Here is a 20,692-nt window from a genome sequence, read left to right as displayed (position 1 = left end):
AGGTATAAGATATGCCAATTGGCGATTAAATAATTATGGATTTGAAGATAAGACAAGACTATGGAGGAGATAATGGATAAGAATAACAAACCAGAAGGAGGAATGTGAGCACCGGAAGTGGATTAAGGCAGAATCCTAGCATCCTATGGAGCTAAGGCATGTGGTTTGAAGGGACCTGATACACTAATGAGAAACCAAGAATCTGAGAAGGGTAGAATGTGTAGTATGGCAGTCTGTAGCCACCAAAGAGTGGTGTTTCAATATTATCCTCTTCAGATGCATAGCTCAGGAATACAGTGGCATGGGGCCTAAGTATTACTGAGCAGTGTACCTTCTGTCAGTCAGTCCACAGGACAGCACTTGTTTTTAATTCAGAGAATTAATTATTCTTTTCTTTGTTTTGACCAGAAATAGAGTAATGCTCTGGACATTAAATTGGGTATAGAATTCTCTCTTATCCCATCCGACAACAGTGGTTCCATGGATAGATAGTGTTATGGTACCCCTCCCCTCGCCCCACATGGGACTAAGGAGGCAATGAATTCTGAAATGCTCCCATGATTGCCTAACCCTAGGACAAATATTGATAAATATTTATTGATAAAATGTCTGATAACCAGGCTCAATCAATTTATTAATCAAAGATTGATCTCAGCACAATACAGAAAGGTTAATACAGTATCAATCTCGAGAACAGTCTTGCATCAGTTACATTGTTTCTTTGTTCCAAATTCTGAACTTAATTTTGCTCATATTTATATTCCCTTTGTTTATGACAGATAAAAAATCCACAGATTTTACACATCATTTCTTATCTGGGGTTTGTACATAACGTTCCAGATATCAGTAGATTGTAGAGACATCTACACTACTGTACCTAGCATACAGTTCATATCTGACAAACCTCAGCAAAACATATTTCTTCCATCTGACAGATTCTACAAAAACAGAAGTTACAACAGTTTAACTGCTAGTAGATTTCTACAATAAAGCTTAGCATAAATACAAGGCATTTGGGGAGTATAGTTTATAGTTATACAACTTAGCCTAAATACAAAGCATTCTGGGAATATATAATATTGGCTAACAGTCCTCCTGCCCCTTTGTCACCTTGATTCAGAGCATCGGGAGGAACACCTTTGATAAATGCATATATGAAGCAGAAGTAAGAGCGTTCATATGGGATATTATTTTACCACAGCTTGTGAGCAAAAATACAAAAATATCAACAAAATCAAAAACATTAGATAAAACAATCTAAGCCTTAAAGTAATCTTTGTCTGTATATTAGAAATTAATATGTCCAAGCTACCATCCTGTAGTAGATCATCTAGAACCTTTTCTATTTAGTGTATGTCACTGCTACTCTGATTATGGGCGTGTCTTTTTGAACCAATAATGTTTTTAAATTTAAGGTTAATGGATCACTGTGTACATTAAAAACTGGTATATATTTCTCAACCTCATGTTGGTGATCTGGCTCACTTTGGATACTGGATTTATTGTGGTAGCTGGGAACAGACATAATTGACCCACATGTATGCATGGGGAGAGAAAAAAAAGGCATTCCAGGAGTACAGTTTGTATTTATATAACTTAGCCTAAATACAAAGTATTCTGGAAATATATGATATTGGCTCACACAGATCACCCTCCTTCAGTGTGTTTGTTCTTGGCCAACCTTCTGAATAAAAGATGAGCACTTCTGATTGGGGCATAGACAACATCAGCCCACTTAATGGATGCAGTGAGTCCAATCTGCCCTCAAACTCTGAATAAGGAGCAGGCTTTCACAATGGGCTTAATCTGCAGCAAGTGAGCCCCTCGCGAAGTAAGTGCAAAGAAGCATTCACTTCCAAGGTATGTGAAGTAGCAGTATGGTTATATTCATGCTTCTTTATGTATTATCATCAGCTGGAACAGTTGCTTCTCAGGATACCTCCTTTGGGTTCAGGGCCTTACTAGTAATATGGTAAGGTTGGACCTCCTCGGGATACTGCTTGCTACATCCATAGTCTGTCCGTGAATCCACTGTCATAAGATGGGAGAGGAAAAAGATGTATGACAAAGGAGAATTACTTACTGATAATTTTGTCAGTCATAGAGTCCTCTTCTCCCATCCTACATGCCTCCCTCCTCCCCTTTGGATGGTATGCCACTGCTTGTATATCATTTCTCTTACTGTCTTGTATACCCTATCCTCCTTTCTGCTCCTGGAAGTTTCTCTAGCTCAGGGATGGTATTCTGTCTGAGGCTTATGTAATCAGGGGTAAGGTTTCAGAAATCGTTGCTTCCTTCCAGTAGGTATTTCCATAACACTGTGTCCATAAATCCACTGTTGTAGGACGGGTGAAGAGGAGACGAAAAGAAACAAATATCAGTAAATAACTTTTTCCACTTTTGTATATGTTACAGCTAAGTGAAGGAGATGTAATCAAGCCTTTCCAAAATCAACAGACTCCAAGCTTGCCTGTAATCCACCGACAATATATTTATTTCTTTTCAAGTAAAGAAAATAAAGAAAAATTTATGAAAAATCCCATTAAATTTATCCGTCAGCCAAAACCCAAGCCACCTGTGCCAGTTAAGATAGCAATTGTGGGACCTCCAAAATCTGGAAAAACTACAGGTAAGGTCCAGTATTTTCAAAGGGTAGGAGCTTCCCTTATAATTGGGGTTGTATGATACAATTAACTTAGGCTTGAATAGAGACTGGGAGTGGTTAAGTCATTATTCAAGGTAACCTATTTCCCCTTGTTTTTTCCTACCCCCCCCCCACTGTTCCTCAGACGTTCTTGTTAAACCCTGGATTTGTGCTGGAAATGGCCCACCTTGATTATCATACACATTGTAAGGAGAGTGATCACTTTAGATAAGCTATTACCAGCAGGAGAGTGGGGTGGGGGGAGAGAAAACCTTTTGAAGTGATAAACACCCATTTTTTCATGGTCTGTGTGTATAAGACATCCTCACTGCATTTTCCACTTTATGCATCCGATGAAGTGAGCTGTAGCTCACAAAAGCTTATGCTCAAATAAATTGGTTAGTCTCTAAGGTGCCACAAGTACTCCTTTTCTTTTTGCGAATACAGACTAACACAGCTGCTACTCTGAAACCTCTCATAATCATGTTAGCAAGAAGTTCCAAACAAGTCACTAAAATTATTGCTGTTGCCATGCATAGAATGCTGCAGTTAGTTTTCCCACTATCCTATTTATCAGCCAGAAATATCTGTGTTCACCATCTCAACCCTGTCCCCACTCCTCAGGAACGAAGGATATTCTTGTGGTTAAGCCTTGGACTGGCACTTGGGAGATACGGGTTCAGTTCTGTTCCTAGTGCTGACAGACATCCTGTGCTAAGTGACTCTGGCAAGTCACTTAGGCTCCTGTGCCTCAGTTCCAGTGATGATTTTATGTCCTATCCCTTTCCATCCACTCCTTGTCTGTTTAGATTGTAAGGTCTTCAGGACAAGTGCTGTTTTTATAGTGCCTAGCATAAGCAGTTCTGATGGTGGTTGGGGCCTGTAGGTGCCACTGTAGTACATATAATAATTCTCCTTATGTCTCTTACACTGAGAAATCCAATAACTGATGCAGTGGGAGGAATCTCAGGCTCATTTAATATAATGCTCCCATTATATATCTGGGTACACAATAAAATAGAAACAGCTGGTATAAAACTCCCCATTTGCCACTGGGAAATACCATGTTCACTGTTCCCACCTCTCATATAAAAATAGTAATTGTCAGTGCAGCCGAGTATCAGCCATCATACTTCTGGAGAGGTAAATGGAACAGAAATGCAATGAGGCTGTATATTGGGTGCTTTTTCTGCCCCTTTCAATACAAGCAGATTTCTTAATGTTAGGGCTGCTCTTTAATATGTGACTAGTATAGGCAACTTTCATGATTTGGAAAAAATACAGAAAGTCAAAGATTCCAAGGAACCCCTTGACAGAGACTCATCTCTGCTTTAGTCATACAATTATATGATTCTAATGCTTGCTTTTATAATATTTTTTTCATTGGTGTTTTAAAGATATGGGACTAGATTCACCTGTCCACTCTAGTTGCTTTGCTAGTTAACAGTTTATTTGAAACTAGTGTAATTAAAAGATAAAAAATACAATTAATTCTTCTTCAAGTGAAGGTCCCTATGGGTGTTCCGCTTGAGGTGCACATTTGCTCCACATGCCTGGGACCAGAAGATTTTTAACATAAGAACATCCATACTGGGTCAGACCAAAGGTCCATCCAGCCCAGTATCCTGTCTGCCGACAGTGGCCAATGCCAGGTGCCCCAGAGGGAGTGAACCTAACAGATAATGATCAAATGATCTCTCTCCTGCCATCCATCTCCACCCTCTGACAAACAGGCTAGGAACACCATTCCTTTTCGCTGGCAGTGTCATTGGTCTGCACCTGTGCCCTTCTCCTCTTCATGCTCTGAACCAACGGCATAAGAGACCATGCAAGCTAATGGCTTCTCCAGTTCCTTTCTATCACCCTTGAGCTGAGACAGAACCTATTTAGTGGTTGCAGCATTAGCTAGCATTCCTGTTCAAAAACTGTAGTTAGTTGTAAATAGTTTTAAAACCTGTTTTTAGCTAGTTTCTAGTGAGTAGTTTAGTAGTTTTTAGACACCCCCAAAAAACTTCCCCTGTACATTATGCTACCAGTAGTACCTCAGAGTTACAAGCTGACCAGTCAACCATACACCTCATTTGGAACTGGAAGTATGCAATCAGGCAGCAGCTGAGACCAAAAAAACCACAACCCAAAACCAATACAGTACAGTAGTGTGTTAAACGTAAACTACTAAAAAAAATAAAGGGAAAGCAGCATTTTTCTTCTGCATAGTAAAGTTTCAAAGCTGTATTGTCAATGTTCATTTGTAAACTTTTGAAAGAACGACTAATGTTTTATTCGGTTAAAAACATTTTAGAGTTATGACCAACCTCCATTCCCAAGGTGTTCCTAACTCTGAGGTTCTACTGTAGTACGCCAGGATCCCAGTATTCAAGATCTGCCTGGCCTGCCTTTGGGCTTTCCCAGTCAGCAACAATCATGGCATGAATACATGCTTAGAAGAAGATTCCTGATGGACTGTACAATATGGGGCCCCAGTCCAATCCTGACCCATTAGACCTCCGTGTACATTCAGAGGCACTGGGAAATGCCCCTTTGAGCATAGTGATCTCTGGTTCCAAGGATAATGAGAGCAGGGCTAAAGACCTTTCCAAGCAGAGAATTGAGGAAGGTAAGACCAAACACTCTGTGATGGAATGCTAAAGGTATATTATAATGTACAGCCGGTCGGTGGTGCTGTGTATAATCTACACCTTATCTGAGCTGGCAACAGCCATACCTGGGAATGTGTTAACGTATCTGAAAGAGAACACATCTTTTGAATCCGTTTCCATGATGGAAGTTCTATAGCCAGTCCAAATCTGATATTTAATCCTGACCTGCTAGCAGCAGCCCTGCAACCAAGTATGTATGAGGAATATATGACAAACACTCTTAAAAAAAAATGTGAGCTATCCCCCTCTCTAAGTCTTCATCCATACAGAAGACTTCCTCTCCAACACCCTCTAAATCACGTGGACTCCACACACCATTACAAGAGTGTCAGGTGCTCACAAGGAGCACAGTACTGATTTCGCAGTACAGAGAGGCAAAAGTGCCCCAAAACCATCCTTAGCCAAAGGGGTGGGACCATCCTAGGACAGGCAAGGTACCAATGTTAAGAAAAAAGGAGTCATCAGTACCGAAGACCGTGGTCCATATGAAGCCAGTACTTCTGGCACCACTAAGGGACAGAAATCCAGTCCACTCTCCAAAATCAGGGGCTAGATGTACTGTCCAAGAGGACCGTATTATCTATATGCTGCCTATGCTGTTGGATCCAGTCCTGACCTGAGATGTCCTCACACCATTGTTTCACTTTTGACTGGTACCGTTGACCAGTCAAGGCATAATAAAACCACCAGTACCATCCATCAATATAAAAGCCTCCTTTTCTGTAGCCCAGCACCTCCCCAATTCTGGACATCTGGGCTTCTCCCCTCCAATCTGCAGCTCATGCAGGCATATCAAAGACTTGGCTCCACATGCCCTGCTACACCGCCTTTGTTCCCACTTGCTGCCAGATTCTCTGTGGCAGCAGTCAGTTGGCAGTTACACTGTTCCTGCTCCTTTTATTTCTACTTTTATTTTTTCACTTTTTTCAGGCCCTGGTGAGCTATTCTATTTCAGGATTCTTTCCTCCTCCCTGGGTCAGTCTTAAGCTTAAGTTTAATTCACCCTAAGACTCTGCTACAGCATCTCCCTGCTGGCTCTTCTGCCCCTATCCAGGCATGGCAGAGAGGCCAAGAAAGCACCAGATCAAATCCAAGCAGTGCTCTATTTGTGAGGCAGCCTTCCTGGGTTCAGAAGTCTATAAGCTGTGCCCAGGCTGCACCCAGCTAGCTGACCCTAACTCTGTTAGTTCTTGCAGCTAGGAGTTGGACAGGCATATGGGATCCCCTACCCACCAAAGCAGCCACAATTCCAGTGTGAAAAAAATGGACCAGGAAGCACAGGGTAGAGCAGGGAAAGTCTCTGTAGATGACGAGAACTCCAGGCAGCTGACTCGGAGAGTAAGTCCCAGGGGATCCCTGTAGAACAAAGAGGGGAGGCTTGTGGGACCACAAATCCTCACCCCTCTGTGTCTTAAAGTGGGTCCTGAATGCCCTTGGTAAAGAAGCAGGACTCTTAAACAGCTCCCCCTTCCCAGTTCAACCAGAAAGACTCTAGTAGCAAGTATCCCCCTCACCCTCTTGGGGGAATGGGACCCAGCATGGGAAGACTCAGAGGGAGAACTTTTCAGAGGGCTTCAGGCACTATGAAAGGCAAACTGCAAAAAGCATCACCAAAGTGTCAGGGAGCGCCTACTCCTGCAAAGCATGCAAAAAGAGCAAAGAAATCTAAAAAGGAAAAAAAGGGGGAAAAAAAAGCACAGAAAATCCAGGAGGTACAAGTCCTTGGATGCCTCTTCCTTCTCCCCCTCCTTCATTGAGGGCAAATCTACACTAAAGTGCCACATCAGTGCAGCTGTACTGGTGCAGCTGTACCACTGTAGCATGTTTGGTGAAGGCATGCTAAGCTGACGGGAGAGTGCTCTCTGTCTCCTGCCGACACAGCACAGGTATGGACAGTGTGAAACTTGCATCGCTCAGGGGCGATGGGGGGGAAGGGTTTCATATTCCTGAGTGACATGAGTTAAATCAATTTAACCGATAGTGTAGACCTGCCCTGAGGAAGGTGAGGTAACAGGACCAGGGGAAAACACAATATAGGGTTTCTCCCCGGAGAAGTTTGAGGCCATGGGTAGAAAGGTTTTCTCCTTGATTCAAGTCCAACCTGAATAGGTTCCTGAGAGCAAGGCTCAGAGTAAATTTCTCTCCTTGAAATTCTCTGCTGAATATTTCCCCTGCACTCCTCCTTCTAGTATGTGATCAGGGATGACTGGAACAGACTGATATGGGCAAGCACATTAATAAAAATGACCTCCAGTTCTATATGATACAGGAATCAAAGCCCCCTGTCACTGAGATCCTGCAGGTAGACATAGTTGTAGCATCTCTAGCAAGGGATATGATCATTCCCTCAGAAGCAGAGTTCTACCCTAAGGAACCAATAGATAGAAATTGGAGGCCATTTTTAAGAAAGATTTTGAGCCCTCCTTGGACACCCTCAGAGCATCCCTAACAGCTACCTGCTTTGCAAGGGATCTGTCTTCTGACTGGAAGATCTCAGAACCCTAAAGGACAGAGATTGTCTTGAATTTGGCTCCATTTTAAAGAAAGTTTCCCAAGCAACAGCATTTGTAGCTGATGCCTCAATGGATACAATGAAGTTCTCAGCCAGGGTCATGGCTTCCAGCTTCATAGCCAGGCATCACCTAATGGCTCTAACCCTGGAAGGTGGATACACACTCTAAGAAGATCCCATGCTCGTCCAAATTTAAAGGTTCATTCTTTTTGGAGGGAACAGCTAGACAAGGTAGTGGCTGACAATGTAGCAGAAACCAAGCAGTCATTCCCATCATCACTAAGTGCTCTCAGGAGGGAATACAGACCTGCCTTCAGACAAAGGTGCTCCTTTCATCTCTTGTCCTCAGAGGTATCAGTGAAGGGACAACAGATTCTCCAAAGGAAAATCTTGGAGCCAACTTTCATGGAAGAAGCTCTGCACCTCCCAATGCCACTTCATGACAAAGATCGCACAGGCCAGGGCTGAAGCTAGGAAATTCTGCCTCCTATTTCACAGAAGGATGGTTTGCATCAACCATGGACACATGGGTGAGGGAAATAGTGAGCCAGGGATAATCCCTCAAGCTGCAAGCTCCACCCCATCTGTTCTTCAGTCTCCCATCTCCAATGACCCCATAAAGTGTGATCTGTTCCAGAACAAAATATCTCATCTTCTGGATATTAGAATGATAGCATTCCCTCCAAAGATAGATTCCCGGAGTTCTCCTTCATATTCTTCATTGTTCAGAAATGCAACAGGGCAATCACAGCCATTCTCGACTTAGAAAGTCTCAACAAGTGGGAGGGTATGGTGAGGATCTGTGGTCACACAAGCCTCCTGGCTTTGTTCTACGGAGGTCCCCTGTGACTTACTCCCCAATCAGCTGTCTGGAGTCCTCCTTGTCTTCAGAGCCTTTCCCTGCTCAGTGCTTCCTGGTCCATTTATTCCATGTTGGAGTTGTGGCTGCTTTGGTGGGTAGGGATCCCACATGCCTATGTGACTCATAGCCCCGAGAACTAATTGAGTTAGGGTCAGCTGGCAGGGTGCAGCCTGAGCACAACTTACCATCTGCTGAGTCCGGTAAGGCTGCCTTACAAATGGAGCACTGCTTGGATTTGACCTGAGCCAAGACTTCTGAGGTTTGCTTGTGGCAGGAAGAATTATTAGCACAGAACACTCCCATTCAGCCAGTTCTCTGCCCACAGGATCTTTACAAAGATGGTGGTGGTGATTATAGCTAGACTCACGTCACAGGTACCCACCTGTATCCCTTCCTAGATGACATCCTGATCAGAGCTCCATCTCAGGCCACAGTGCACAGAACCACAACTCAGGCACTGAATCTCCTGGAAGTGCATGGCTTCAGTCAAAAAAAGTTACTTGATTCCATTGACCAGGATAACTATGGGAGTAGACATAGAAAACTCGATAACAAAAATCTATCCATTACTCTAAAGGTTCTAGAAAAACCTAGGATCTTATCACCATGTTCCAGAGCTGCAGGAGGCCTACCAAAGCGCTGTGTCTTCAATTGCTAGGATTTCTCACATCATGTATAGGGATCACTCTGTGGGCATGATTAAGCCTTTATCGTAAAAGTGGGGACCACTCCCCAGAATACATGAAAGATCAAGTACAGGTCCCAGTGCCAGGGTTCAGCCCCCTAAAATGGTGGTCAGCACAAGGCAACGTTTGCAGAGGCATGCCAGTATGTCTTCTAGACCCTCTACTTCTTACAACTGATGCCACGCTGACGAGTGCACTTGGGGACCCGAATGGCTCAAGGCCTCTGGAGCACAGAAGAAATAGCTCACAGCATAAACTTTCTAGAGCTGAGAGTGGTCAAGCTGGCTGGACGACGATGTCAGACATGTCTAGAGGAGAGCCGCATCCTGGTTCAGTCTGACAACATGACCACAGTTGCATATGTGAACAACTGTGGGGGAGCAAGGAGCCCACACTACACATGGAAGCAGTGGAAATAATGAGGTGGGCAGGGAAGCTTCTCCTTTCCCTCAGTGGGATCCACATAAAGGGGACTTGAACCAAAGGCAGACTGACTCATCAGTTACAGGATCAACAACTCTGATTGGTACCTGAATCAGGAAGTTTTCAATCTCATTGTTCAGATGTTTGGCCACCCTTCAGCCAACCTGTCTGTAAATCGTATGAACACAAAGAGACCAAAATACTTCACCAGGGAGATGGACCCCAGATCCATGGGAACCAGATACTTTATCACACAGATAGCTGCAGATGACCATGCTCTCTTCCCATTCCTACTGAAGTTGGTCCAGAAAATAAAGTGAGAGCAGGCCATAGAATCATAGAATATCAGGGTTGGAAGGGACCTCAGGAGGTCATCTAGTCCAACCCCCTGCTCAAAGCAGGACCAATCCCCGATTTTTGCCCCAGATCCCTAAATGGCCCCCTCAAGGATTGAACTCACAATCCTGGGTTTAGCAGGCCAATGCTCAAACCACTGAGCTATCCCTCCCCTTACCTCCCCATTGGCTGAGGAGACCTTGGTTCTCCGACTTGATATTACTGAAAATGGAGCCTCTATTTTAGCTTTCATCAGGACTGGGCATTCTCACAAGGTCCTTTTTCTCCACCCGGATCTGACCTAGCTTCAACTGGCAGCCTAGCTATTGAGAGAGAAGAACTTGTATTGCTGGGCCTGTCCTCCAAAGTCATCAAAACTACTTTCATATGGGAGAATACTGACACAAAGAATATTCCTCTATCTGGTCCAGATTCAGTAGCTGGTGCCAAGAACACAGTGCCAGTCCCAGAAATCCAGAATCCCAGCCATTTTGGATTTTCTCCAAGAATGTATCAATAGAGGTCTTCAGCCCAGCACCATAACACAGGGTTTCTCAAACTGGGGGTCGGGACCCCGCAGGGGGTCGTGAGGTTATTACATGGGGGGTTGCAAGCGGTCAGCCTCCACCCCAAACCCTGCTTTGCATCCAGCATTTATAATGGGGTTAAATATATATAAAAAAAGTGTTTTTAATTTATAAGGGGGGGGGTCACACTCAGAGGCTTACTATATGAAAGGGGTCACCTGTACAAAAGTTTGAGAACTACTGCCATAGCACATCAGGTGTCTATTCTTCGTAGCATTCTGTTTATAGGATCCTCTGGCTCCCTAGCAGAAAACCCCCAGTAACCAGGTTTCTTAGAGCAGTCTGGCTATCTAGGCCTGCGGACAGACCACTCTTCCCAAAAGGGGACCTACCACACATACTGAGAGCCTTGATAGGTCATCCCTTTGAACCTGTGACTTCAGGACCAGCATTCTACCTGCGCTTCAAAACTTGCTTTCTGATAGCCATCGCATCTAGCAGGCAAGTGTCAGAGCTGGCAGCCTTATTTATGAAAGTATGTATTCACGAGAACTCCAGAATCATTTCTTGCTAAGATGAACTCTTCCTTCCACGCTTCCTAAGATGTTGTTTTTCCCAATACCAGAGCATCAGACTGAAAAAATTTGGCACACCTTAGATGTCAGGAGAGCTCTCTACCTCAAATCCATGAGAAGGCCAGGAGTCCTATTCATGTCCTTCCATTCAAAATACCAAGGACTCATGAGTTTCCACATTTTCCACTGCTAGATGGATTAGGCTATGCATTATGGAGGTTTACAAGCCCTTCCTGTTCTGGAAAGGATGAAAGTGTGGTCCACAAGGTCCCTAGCAACCTCATGGAGGTCAGAACAAGCAAGTGCATTCACCTTGGAAATATGCAAAGTGAGCACTTGGTCAACAACTAACACTTCATTATGCACGATAAGGTGGACTTTGTCATCTGCAGAAGCCTCATTTGGCAAGAAGGAGCTGCAGGCAGTGGCCAAAAAATAATATTGCCCTTTGATCAGTTCTTTCAAAGTGAGGGTACCTTCTCTGTCTTACTCCTGAAGACATCTTCCATAACTCTTTATATCTGTTCACTGCTTGCTACTTCCCATATGTTCCGAACTGTGGGAGATACTGGGTTGCAGAATGGAAAAATTTATTACTGATAATTTCCTTTCTGGTAGCAGTCTCTTCCATAGTCCTACCCATCCTAGATGGCTCAAGGGCCTAAGGTCAGATATTATGTGGGATCATTATCATGTGACCATTTTGTCTACTGTACATAATTTGTTACCTCTGGAGTATTTGTTGTTAATATTGTTGTATACGTTTTTCATAGCTTTGGAATAACTCAGCTGGTGGCACCTAGGAGGAAAGAGAGATGGCCAGGATGTGCCAAATCTTTGATCCACGTGCATGAGCTGCAGAGTGTGGGAGAGTAGCCCAGATGTCTGAAATTGTGGGAGACACTGTCAGCAGAAAGGAAATCATCAGTAAGAAATGTTCTGTTCCTCCAAGGAGGTTGGATACAGTGGGAGAGCTTCACCACCCAATCAAGACATGGGATCAGCCCCAGCAGAGGCTCCAAGATCTTGTGGTGCCCCTCCCTTGCTCATAGGAGGGACTCCCCAACTCAGGACCAGTGGTACGCTTCTCCATGGAGACTGCCTCATTTCCCCTAGGACTCTTCACACTGGCATTACTGGGTACATACCAGCAGTCAAGACAAGCTCTCTCTTTCAGACAAGAACCTCAACCCCCTCAGAAACAATCTAAGGAAGAGCAATACCCTGACCAGGAAGAACTGCTCACCCCAGTGAAGTTATCATTGTTGTCCCCAGATTAGATGGTTGCACCAGCCTCACTGCCACCATCTAATGACTACAGACCCGGGACCTCCTCAGAAGGATTGCAGATTCATTCCAAACCACCTGGAGGAAGTATAGGATATCCCTCATAAGCTACTGAATGTCCACCAGGGTGTTGGTACCAGTAAGGTGGCACTGCCTATTAAATTAGGCCATTTTAGAACCAGCCAAGATGATCTGGCATACTCCAGCCACATGTGCTCCCATTCTGAAGAGAACAGAGGAGAAATATTTTGTGCCATCGAAGCAGGCAGATACTTAGTCTCACACCCTGCTCTGAACTCTTGACTGCTGCAAGCGGTCATTAAAAGAAACAAGCAACATCACGCCAGACCTACACTCACTGATAAGGAGACTAAACCTTGAGACTTCTTTGGAGAAAAGAACTTCACTAAAGTGAAGTTACAGTTTTGCATCGCAAACTACCAAGCTTTAGTGTCAAAATATGATTTTAATAATGACAGTTGGTTCTCAGAATTCACTAACAAACGCCTTCAAGAAGCTGGATTTCAGTTCACAGCAATTATCAAAGATGATAAATTTCTAGCTAAATTAGCCCTCAGGGCTCACTGCATGCAGCAGGTACAGCCTCCTGCTCAATGGCAAACTCCATAGTCATGAGAAGGGCTTCCTGGCTTCAATCCAATCCACTGTAAAGAATCTGCCTTTTGAGTGAAATAACCTACGTAGTGAGAAGACTGATAAATTATTCCATTCCCTCAAAGACTCAAGAGCAACCCTTTGCTCTATCTCAGGGATCGGCAACCTTTGGCATGCAGCCCGTCAAGGAAGTCCGCTGGCAGGCTGGGACGGTTTGTTTACCTGCAGCCTCCGCACATTCGGCCGATCGCAGCTCCCACTGTCTATGCTTCGCCATCCCAGGCCAATGGGGGTTGTGATCAGCTGAACCTGTGAATGCTACAGGTAACAAACCGTCCAGGCCCGCCAGCGGATTTCCTTGATGGGCCATGTGCCAAAGGTTGCCGATCCCTGATCTATCTGTACCCCAGCTCTGTGGAGGAAATACCCCAGACTCAATCTTACAAAGTCAAGCTACTTAACCATTCTACCATCAAGGAGCCTATAAACCACATAGGAGACCAGTGAACGCAGCATAGTAAACACAAGGTCCCCCCTGCATTCTCCTTTCAGCCTCAGCCTCCTACCAGGTAATCCTTTTGACAGGACTTTTGAATGCTGAAAATTAGTCTCCTTGCCACATTTACCTGTTCAGGACTCCCTTACCCCATTTGGTGGCCCCCTAGCTTATTTCCCCCAGGATTTGCACAATATCACACCAGACTGATTGGTTCTGGAGATAATCAGTTTCTCTCCCTTGTCCCCTAAAGCCTTCTTCTGAGGCCTCCTTCATGGACCCTTCACACAACAGGATGTTCAGACAAGCAGTAGACTCCCTGCACCATCTGGGAGCCATAGAACTGGTACCTCTTCAGCACAGGGCAAAAGGATTGTATTTGATATATTTTCTCATCTCCCAAGAATAAAGAAGGCTGGAGTCCCATCCTAGATCTCAGATAGTTTAACATCTTTATCCACTGCTTTAGGTTCAGAATGGTCACCCTGGTCTCTATAATCCCCTCACTAACTAAATGTGATTGGTTCACAGCTCTTGATTTAAAGGATTCTTATTTCCACATAGACATCCACCCTGCACACCAGAGATTTCTGAGATTCACTGTGAGCCTAGACTGTTACCAATACAATGTGCTCTCCTTTGGCTTCTCAATGGCACCGATGATATTCACCAAGGTATTATCAGTAGTGGTAGCTCACCTCCTTTGTCAGGGTTCATCATTCCCTACCTCGATGACTGCTCATGAGGAAGTCACATCAAGAAGTATGGATGACAACCTTGTTCCTACTCATACTCTGACACTCCTCAGGGGTCCAGGTAAATGTAGTTAATTTAGTCCCACAAAGAGGATAGATTTTATTGGAGCAATCCTAGATTTAATCAGAGCTAAAGCAATACCTACCTCAGGACAGATTCCAGGGTATAAGGGTCCTCATCACTCAGTTGTGGCTGAACCCTCAGATGACAGTTCAAACCTGTCTCATCCTCCTAGGTCACATAGCTTCATGTACCTATGTGACACCCTTTGCCTTCAGTGTCTACAGGCTTGGTTATGGACAGTCTACATGTCAAGCAAGCACAGTCTGAACATACTGATCTTGCTCCCCTACAGAGTTCTGGCTTCTTTCTCCTGGTGGGAAAACAGGGAGATGGTGTGCGTGGGGTTTCCTTTTATCCTTCCCGCACCCACAGAAAGACTGATTACAGATGCTCCCTTACCAGAGTGGGGAGCCCATCTGGACCCACCAAGAATCCCAGTTGCACGTAAACCTTCTAGGGCTGTGTGCACTGCATAAAGCCTACAAACAATTTATACCATTTATTTGGACCTTACACATTCAAGTCATGTCAGAGAAGGTCAGTGTTAGGGGTTCACAACACGTTAGCAGACAGCCTCAGACATTTCTCCAGAAACAAGTAGGAGCTACATGACTCAATGGTAAGAGCATTTTTCAGCAGTGGGAATTCCTGTCTTGGGATCTCTTTGCATCTCAAGAGAACAAGAACTGTTGGATCTATTGGTCCAGGACAGCTCAGGCCACAACTCTAGAGGGGATGCATTTCTATTTCAGTGATTGGTACAAATGATGTACGCATTTCCACATATGCCTTTTACCTCAGTTCTGAGGAAGATCAAACAAGATGGAGCATCAGTGATTCTGATTTCTCCATGGTGGTCCAGACATTTCTGGTTCCTGAGTGTTCTCCAGATGTCCTCACATCCATGCCTCCACAATCAGCTGTTCTCAGCCCAACTGACTCAGGACAAAGGCAAGATCAAACGTCCCAACCCAGCATCACTCCATTTAACAATGTAGTATTTGGATGGAAGACAGATCTAAAAAAGGTCATATGTGGAGGCAATACAATCCATCATTAACAATAGTAAGAAGCAAAAAGAAAAGGAGTACTTGTGGCACCTTAGAGACTAACAAATTTATTTGAGCATAAGCTTTTGTGAGCTACAGCTCAATGCATCCGATGAAGTGAGCTGTAGTTCACGAAAGCTTATGCTCAAATAAATTGGTTAGTCTCTAAGGTGCCACAAGTACTCCTTTTCTTTTTGCGAATACAGACTAACACGGCTGCTACTCTGAAACCTGTCAATAGTAAGAAGGCATTTCCTAGTGGAATCGCCACACAGCAAAATGGAAAAGATTCTTTACCTAGTGCCACCATCATCAGAAGCGTCCATGATCTCCACTGTTCTGGGCTATCTTCTCTCGCTAAAAACTTAATAGCTATCCATCAGTTCCTTATGAATATACTTGGCAACTGTTAGCAGTGTGGACAGCCAGCCATTCAGTCTTCGCTTATTCTACTACAGTAAGGTTTCTGAAAGGACTGATCCAAATCTTCCCTCCAGTGCTGAAGCCTACCCTAACATGAGACGTCAGTCTTCTCCTGTCAGCATTGATGAATGCTCTGTTCAAACCCTTAGCCTCATATTCATTCGTCTGTGAAGATTGCATTGCTGGTTGCTTTCACCTCAGCCAGAAGTGTAGGTGAGTTGGGGGCCTTATGGCTGACCACCCTATATGGTCTTCCATAAGGATAAGGTTTCCTTGAGATTACATCCCAAGTTTACTTCTAAAGTAACTGCAGAATTCCATCTGAACCAGGTCATCCACATCTGTGTCTTCTAACTGAAGCTCCAGGCCACCAGAGAGGACAGGAAGCTCCACTCTCTGGATGTCCATTGAGCTTTAGCCTTCTACCTACAGAGGATGAAATCCTTCAGAAAAATCTCCCATACTGTTTGTTTCCTTTGCTGAATGCATGAGAGGAGAAGTTATCTCCTCACAGAGAGTGTCAAAATGGATATTGGGCTGCATCCTGCTGTGTTATGAGCTGATAGTGATCCTTCCTCCTCAAGGCATGAGGGCTCACTTGACTAGAGCACAGGCTGCAATGGTAGCTTCATTTTGAAATGTTCCTTTCCTATAAATTTGCAGAGCAGCAATGTGGGGCTCCATCCATACATTTGTGAGACATTACACTTTGGTTTAGGCTTCTTCGGCAGACTCATCTTTCAGCAGAGCAGTCCTCCATTCTGTGGTACAGCAGGGTTCCTTGTGTCCTCCTCCTTAATGAAAATTGTTTGAGAATCACTTCACATGGAATACCATAGGGACCATCACTCAAAGAAGAAAAGTGTTACTTACCTTGTGCAAAAAGAAAAGGAGTACTTGTGGCACCTTAGAGACTAACCAATTTATTTGAGCATAAGCTTTTGTGAGCTACAGCTCACTTCATCGGATGCTGTAGCTCACGAAAACTTATGCTCAAATAAATTGGTTAGTCTTTAAGGTGCCACAAGTACTCCTTTTCTTTTTGCGAATACAGACTAATACGGCTGCTACTCTGTTACCTTGTACAGTAACTAGACTTCTTCGAGATGTATGGTTCCTATCTGTATTTCACTACCCAACCTCCTTCCCCTCTGCTGCAGAGCCTTATCCTATGGCTATTCATGGTAGAAAACTAACTGGAGAGGTGGTCAGCCTGCACCATCCCTCATGCCCTCGGTTGGGAGCACAAGGAGAAGAAGGGCGCAGGTACAGTCCAACGGACATTGCCAGCAAAAATCTTCTGTTCTCAAGCACATGGAGCATGCACACATATCAAGTGGAATACCAATAAGGGACCACACATCTCAAAGAACTCCCGTTACTGTACAAAGTAAGTTAATCCTCCTTTATTTAACTTTCAATTTTTAATCTCCCCTTTGCCCCCCACACATATAAGATTCTCTGTGTCTACTGTGAACTGGAGTTCTCTCCCATCTCTTACCAACCACAGCACTCTTGAAGCACTATTTTGTAGCCTGGGGTAGACTAGAAGAGACTCCTTTCAGTGCTGCCCCTTAATTGTACAGAAGCCAGGCACTCTGGATAACATTTTCCAAAGCACCTAAGTACTTATACACTTAGGTTCCTAAGTCCCATTGAAAGTGGCTATACTAAAATTTTTACCCTTATTCTTTCCCAGAAACTGAGCATGTCTTTTCCACGTCATTGCCACCTCTGTACAAGAAGGCAAAATAACACTTTTTAATTTATTGTCCATATAGTCCTATAGGGCCAGGTAAAGATTGTATTAAACTAAATTGGCAGTTGTCGATGTCTGTCTTTTTTTAACCTAAATGTTAGTAGGTGATTGAGGCACCCTGATTGTCAAACTGATAGAAATGAAGTTGTACTAAAACTGTTGGTTACAGAAAATGGCAAACTGTATACAATCATCATTCTGTAATCTCTGGTTTTGTTTGGTGTGTTTTTGTAACCACAAAGTTTTGAAAATCCATACAAAATTATATGGTTTTTATTTACTTTAACTAAAATCCGTTTATCTTCTTTCTTCCCCACTGTCTACCCCCAACTACTTGGGGGACAATGGTGAAGGGTCTCTACAGAACTGTAAACCCCAGCGAAAGCTGGTGTCCAACAAAGAAGAATTTTAGTCAAAAGTAGAGTCGCTTACATAATGGTGCAGAACATGAACCACAAGCTAAGCTTTGCCATATATTTGTATTAACATTTTATCACAAATTGTCCATCTATCACACCAAGAATGTAGTACAGCAATGCAACCACATATAAGAAGATGGCAATTATCAGTTTCTTTACCTTTTCTAATATTATGGATGAATTTAATGTTCATATAAGTCATGATCTAATGGTATTAGTTATGGCCACACATAGACTGGAAAAGTACTCTGCAAGTTCCAAACATGTTGTCTGCCACTGCATTTTAATATCTGAGAAACATCCTGTACCTGCTATTTCAATCCCAGCCTTATACTAAGCAGTGACTGTTTTAGTAATGCAGACATTGCTTTTGGGAGTTCAGTGTCAATGTCTGGATATTAATGCATTTTAAATTATACATACTTGCACAAGCTTGACCTACAATACATTTTTGAGAAGTCCTGTGTCTTGGCTCTATACCAGTAGCATACTACATTTATCTAAATTATGAAAGTCATAGTTTTACGAAATATAAATAACATTTTGTGAATAAAACATTGTGTTGCATTGATGTCTAAGTGAAAGCTGAGTGTTAAAAACAAAATATTTTTCAGTTGCTAAGAAGTTTGCAAGTGTCTATGGGTTAATGCGCTTATCTATGGGAGATGCTATCCGAATAGTGTTAAACAATCAGCCAGAGAGCGAGCTGGCACTTATGTTAAAGTGGCATCTTCAAAAAGGACTGACTGCACCTGATGAACTAGCCGTCCAAGCTCTAGAAGTGGCTCTGATGGATCATGTGTGCAGCACTGCTGGGTAAGAGGTTTGTCTGTTTGTTTTTGTAAGATAACATTCTTTTCATAAGGATTGATTTGCATAACCATAATGAAACAAGTAGTTTCACTAAAACATGTCAATGGAACCAAAAATTTGTCCGTTACGAAGTTACACTTTGGTCCTGTCCACAGTGGAGCACAAACCAGGCTCTCCACTTCAGTCTTCAAAAAGAGTTTTCAAGCATGATTTTCTACAATTCTCAAGAATTAATATTTCACTTTCCTCCTTTACCTTTAATATTTCACATTTTCTGAAAGATACTTTTTTAACCAAAGGGACAGTATTTCATTGTACATTGAAAATTCCTGTTTCTTTCTCAATGTTGATGTCTCCCCCAGTCTGAGACATGAGGACTGCACCTCTTACTACAAATACCAGTGGCAACTCAGACTTATCCATGGAGCTCTGGGACTCGGCTGTACCTATTCTGCCCTTGCACCAGTTTTTTTCTCTCTGGTAGTGCAGACTGACAGTTCAGTGCTCCCATTTTGTTTTGTTTTTAGGAACAGCCAGCAAATAAAATCTGTCTTCTGTCCCCTAACCCCTATGGAATCCAAATTTCTAGTAGGCTGTCCCCAGAATGGAACCGCCTGCCAAGCTGACCAAAGTTAAGAATCATCCTACTTCTTCATCTCTCCCGCAAGCTCCAGCTTCTCTCCCAAAGAAGGGTAATTCTTCGAGTGCTTGCTCATATTCCAATTTAGGTGTGTGCACGCTGCATGCACGGCCGTCGGAGAATTTTTACCCTAGCAACACTGGGTGAGTCGGCTGTCGAGCCCCCTGAAGTGGCACCTTCATGGTGCTCGATATATACCCCAGCTGACCCAGCTCCCCCTCAGTTCCTTCTTACCGCCCATGACGGTCATTGGAACTGTGGAGTTCGGCTTTGCTGGTCACCACTCTCCCTAGCACTTGCAGTTTCTAGTTTATAATAGTTCATAGTTTATAGTAGTTCATAGTTGTAGTTAGTTAGTATTAGTGGGTTGGGGCGGGGGTTCCCCTCCTTCCTGATTTTCTATTGGGCTCATGCCCAAAGCTCTGGGATTCAAGCTCTGTGGTTCCTGCTCTAAGCCCATGCCAATGGGCGACCCCCATGACTCTTGCCAAAAGTGTCTGGGGGAGTCTCATCAAGCAGACAAGTGCAGGATCTGCAAGGGTTTTCATCCCCGGACCAAGAAGGAGCAGGACTTTCGTCTCAAACAGCTCCTTATGGAGTCGGCTTTTAGCCCTCAACCAAGATCTGGCACCAAGCACCTCGGTGTGCAGCACCCCAGCGGCAGCGGTAGGAGCAGCACTGCGGCTGGACTCAGACAGAGACCCACGGCATCGTCGCTCCCCGGCACCACAGCTAACATCGGCCCGGCACCACTCCCACTCTCCTGCCCAGAAGCAGCACCGGAAGCTGGAAAAGGCTGGCCCACCTCCACAGAGGCCAGCCCCCTTGGAACCGCCTCTGGAGGCACGCCCCAGAGGGGAGTGCCTAGGGACACAGTCTATGGCCTCAGCACCGTTGACTCCAGCCCTGGGAGGAGAGCCATTCAGTCTGGTGACCCTGGACTCAGTGGGACACAGTGTGGTCGAGGTCCAGTTGCCGTCCACCCCGGATACCTTTGCGGCTGCGAGGGATCTTATTGCCATGACGGCATTGGCATCCCCTCAGCCTCATGCCAAGGCACCGTTATCTGCACGTGCAGCACCATCCCGAGGCAAGCCGGCTCTGATCTACCCGTCGGCACTGTCAGTCGAGCCACGGCACCAGTCTC

The 20,692-nt window shown here is 44.3% G+C and overlaps 1 protein-coding gene across 1 annotated transcript in view; it reads left to right on the top strand.

The window, feature by feature from the left end:
- Positions 1-20,692, top strand: part of AK9 (adenylate kinase 9) — a 228,501-nt gene that overhangs the window by 179,073 nt on the left and 28,736 nt on the right. The window contains exons 31-32 of the mRNA XM_074948221.1: positions 2,416-2,629; positions 18,707-18,908. Coding sequence (XP_074804322.1) covers positions 2,416-2,629; positions 18,707-18,908 — 416 coding nt within the window. The remainder of the gene's footprint in view (positions 1-2,415; positions 2,630-18,706; positions 18,909-20,692) is intronic.

This window comes from Natator depressus, chromosome 3, assembly GCF_965152275.1.
Source record: "Natator depressus isolate rNatDep1 chromosome 3, rNatDep2.hap1, whole genome shotgun sequence".
Lineage (NCBI taxonomy): Eukaryota > Metazoa > Chordata > Testudines > Cheloniidae > Natator > Natator depressus.
The sequence above is the reverse complement of the archived record's forward strand: the minus strand, read 5'-3'. Positions and strand labels throughout refer to the sequence as shown.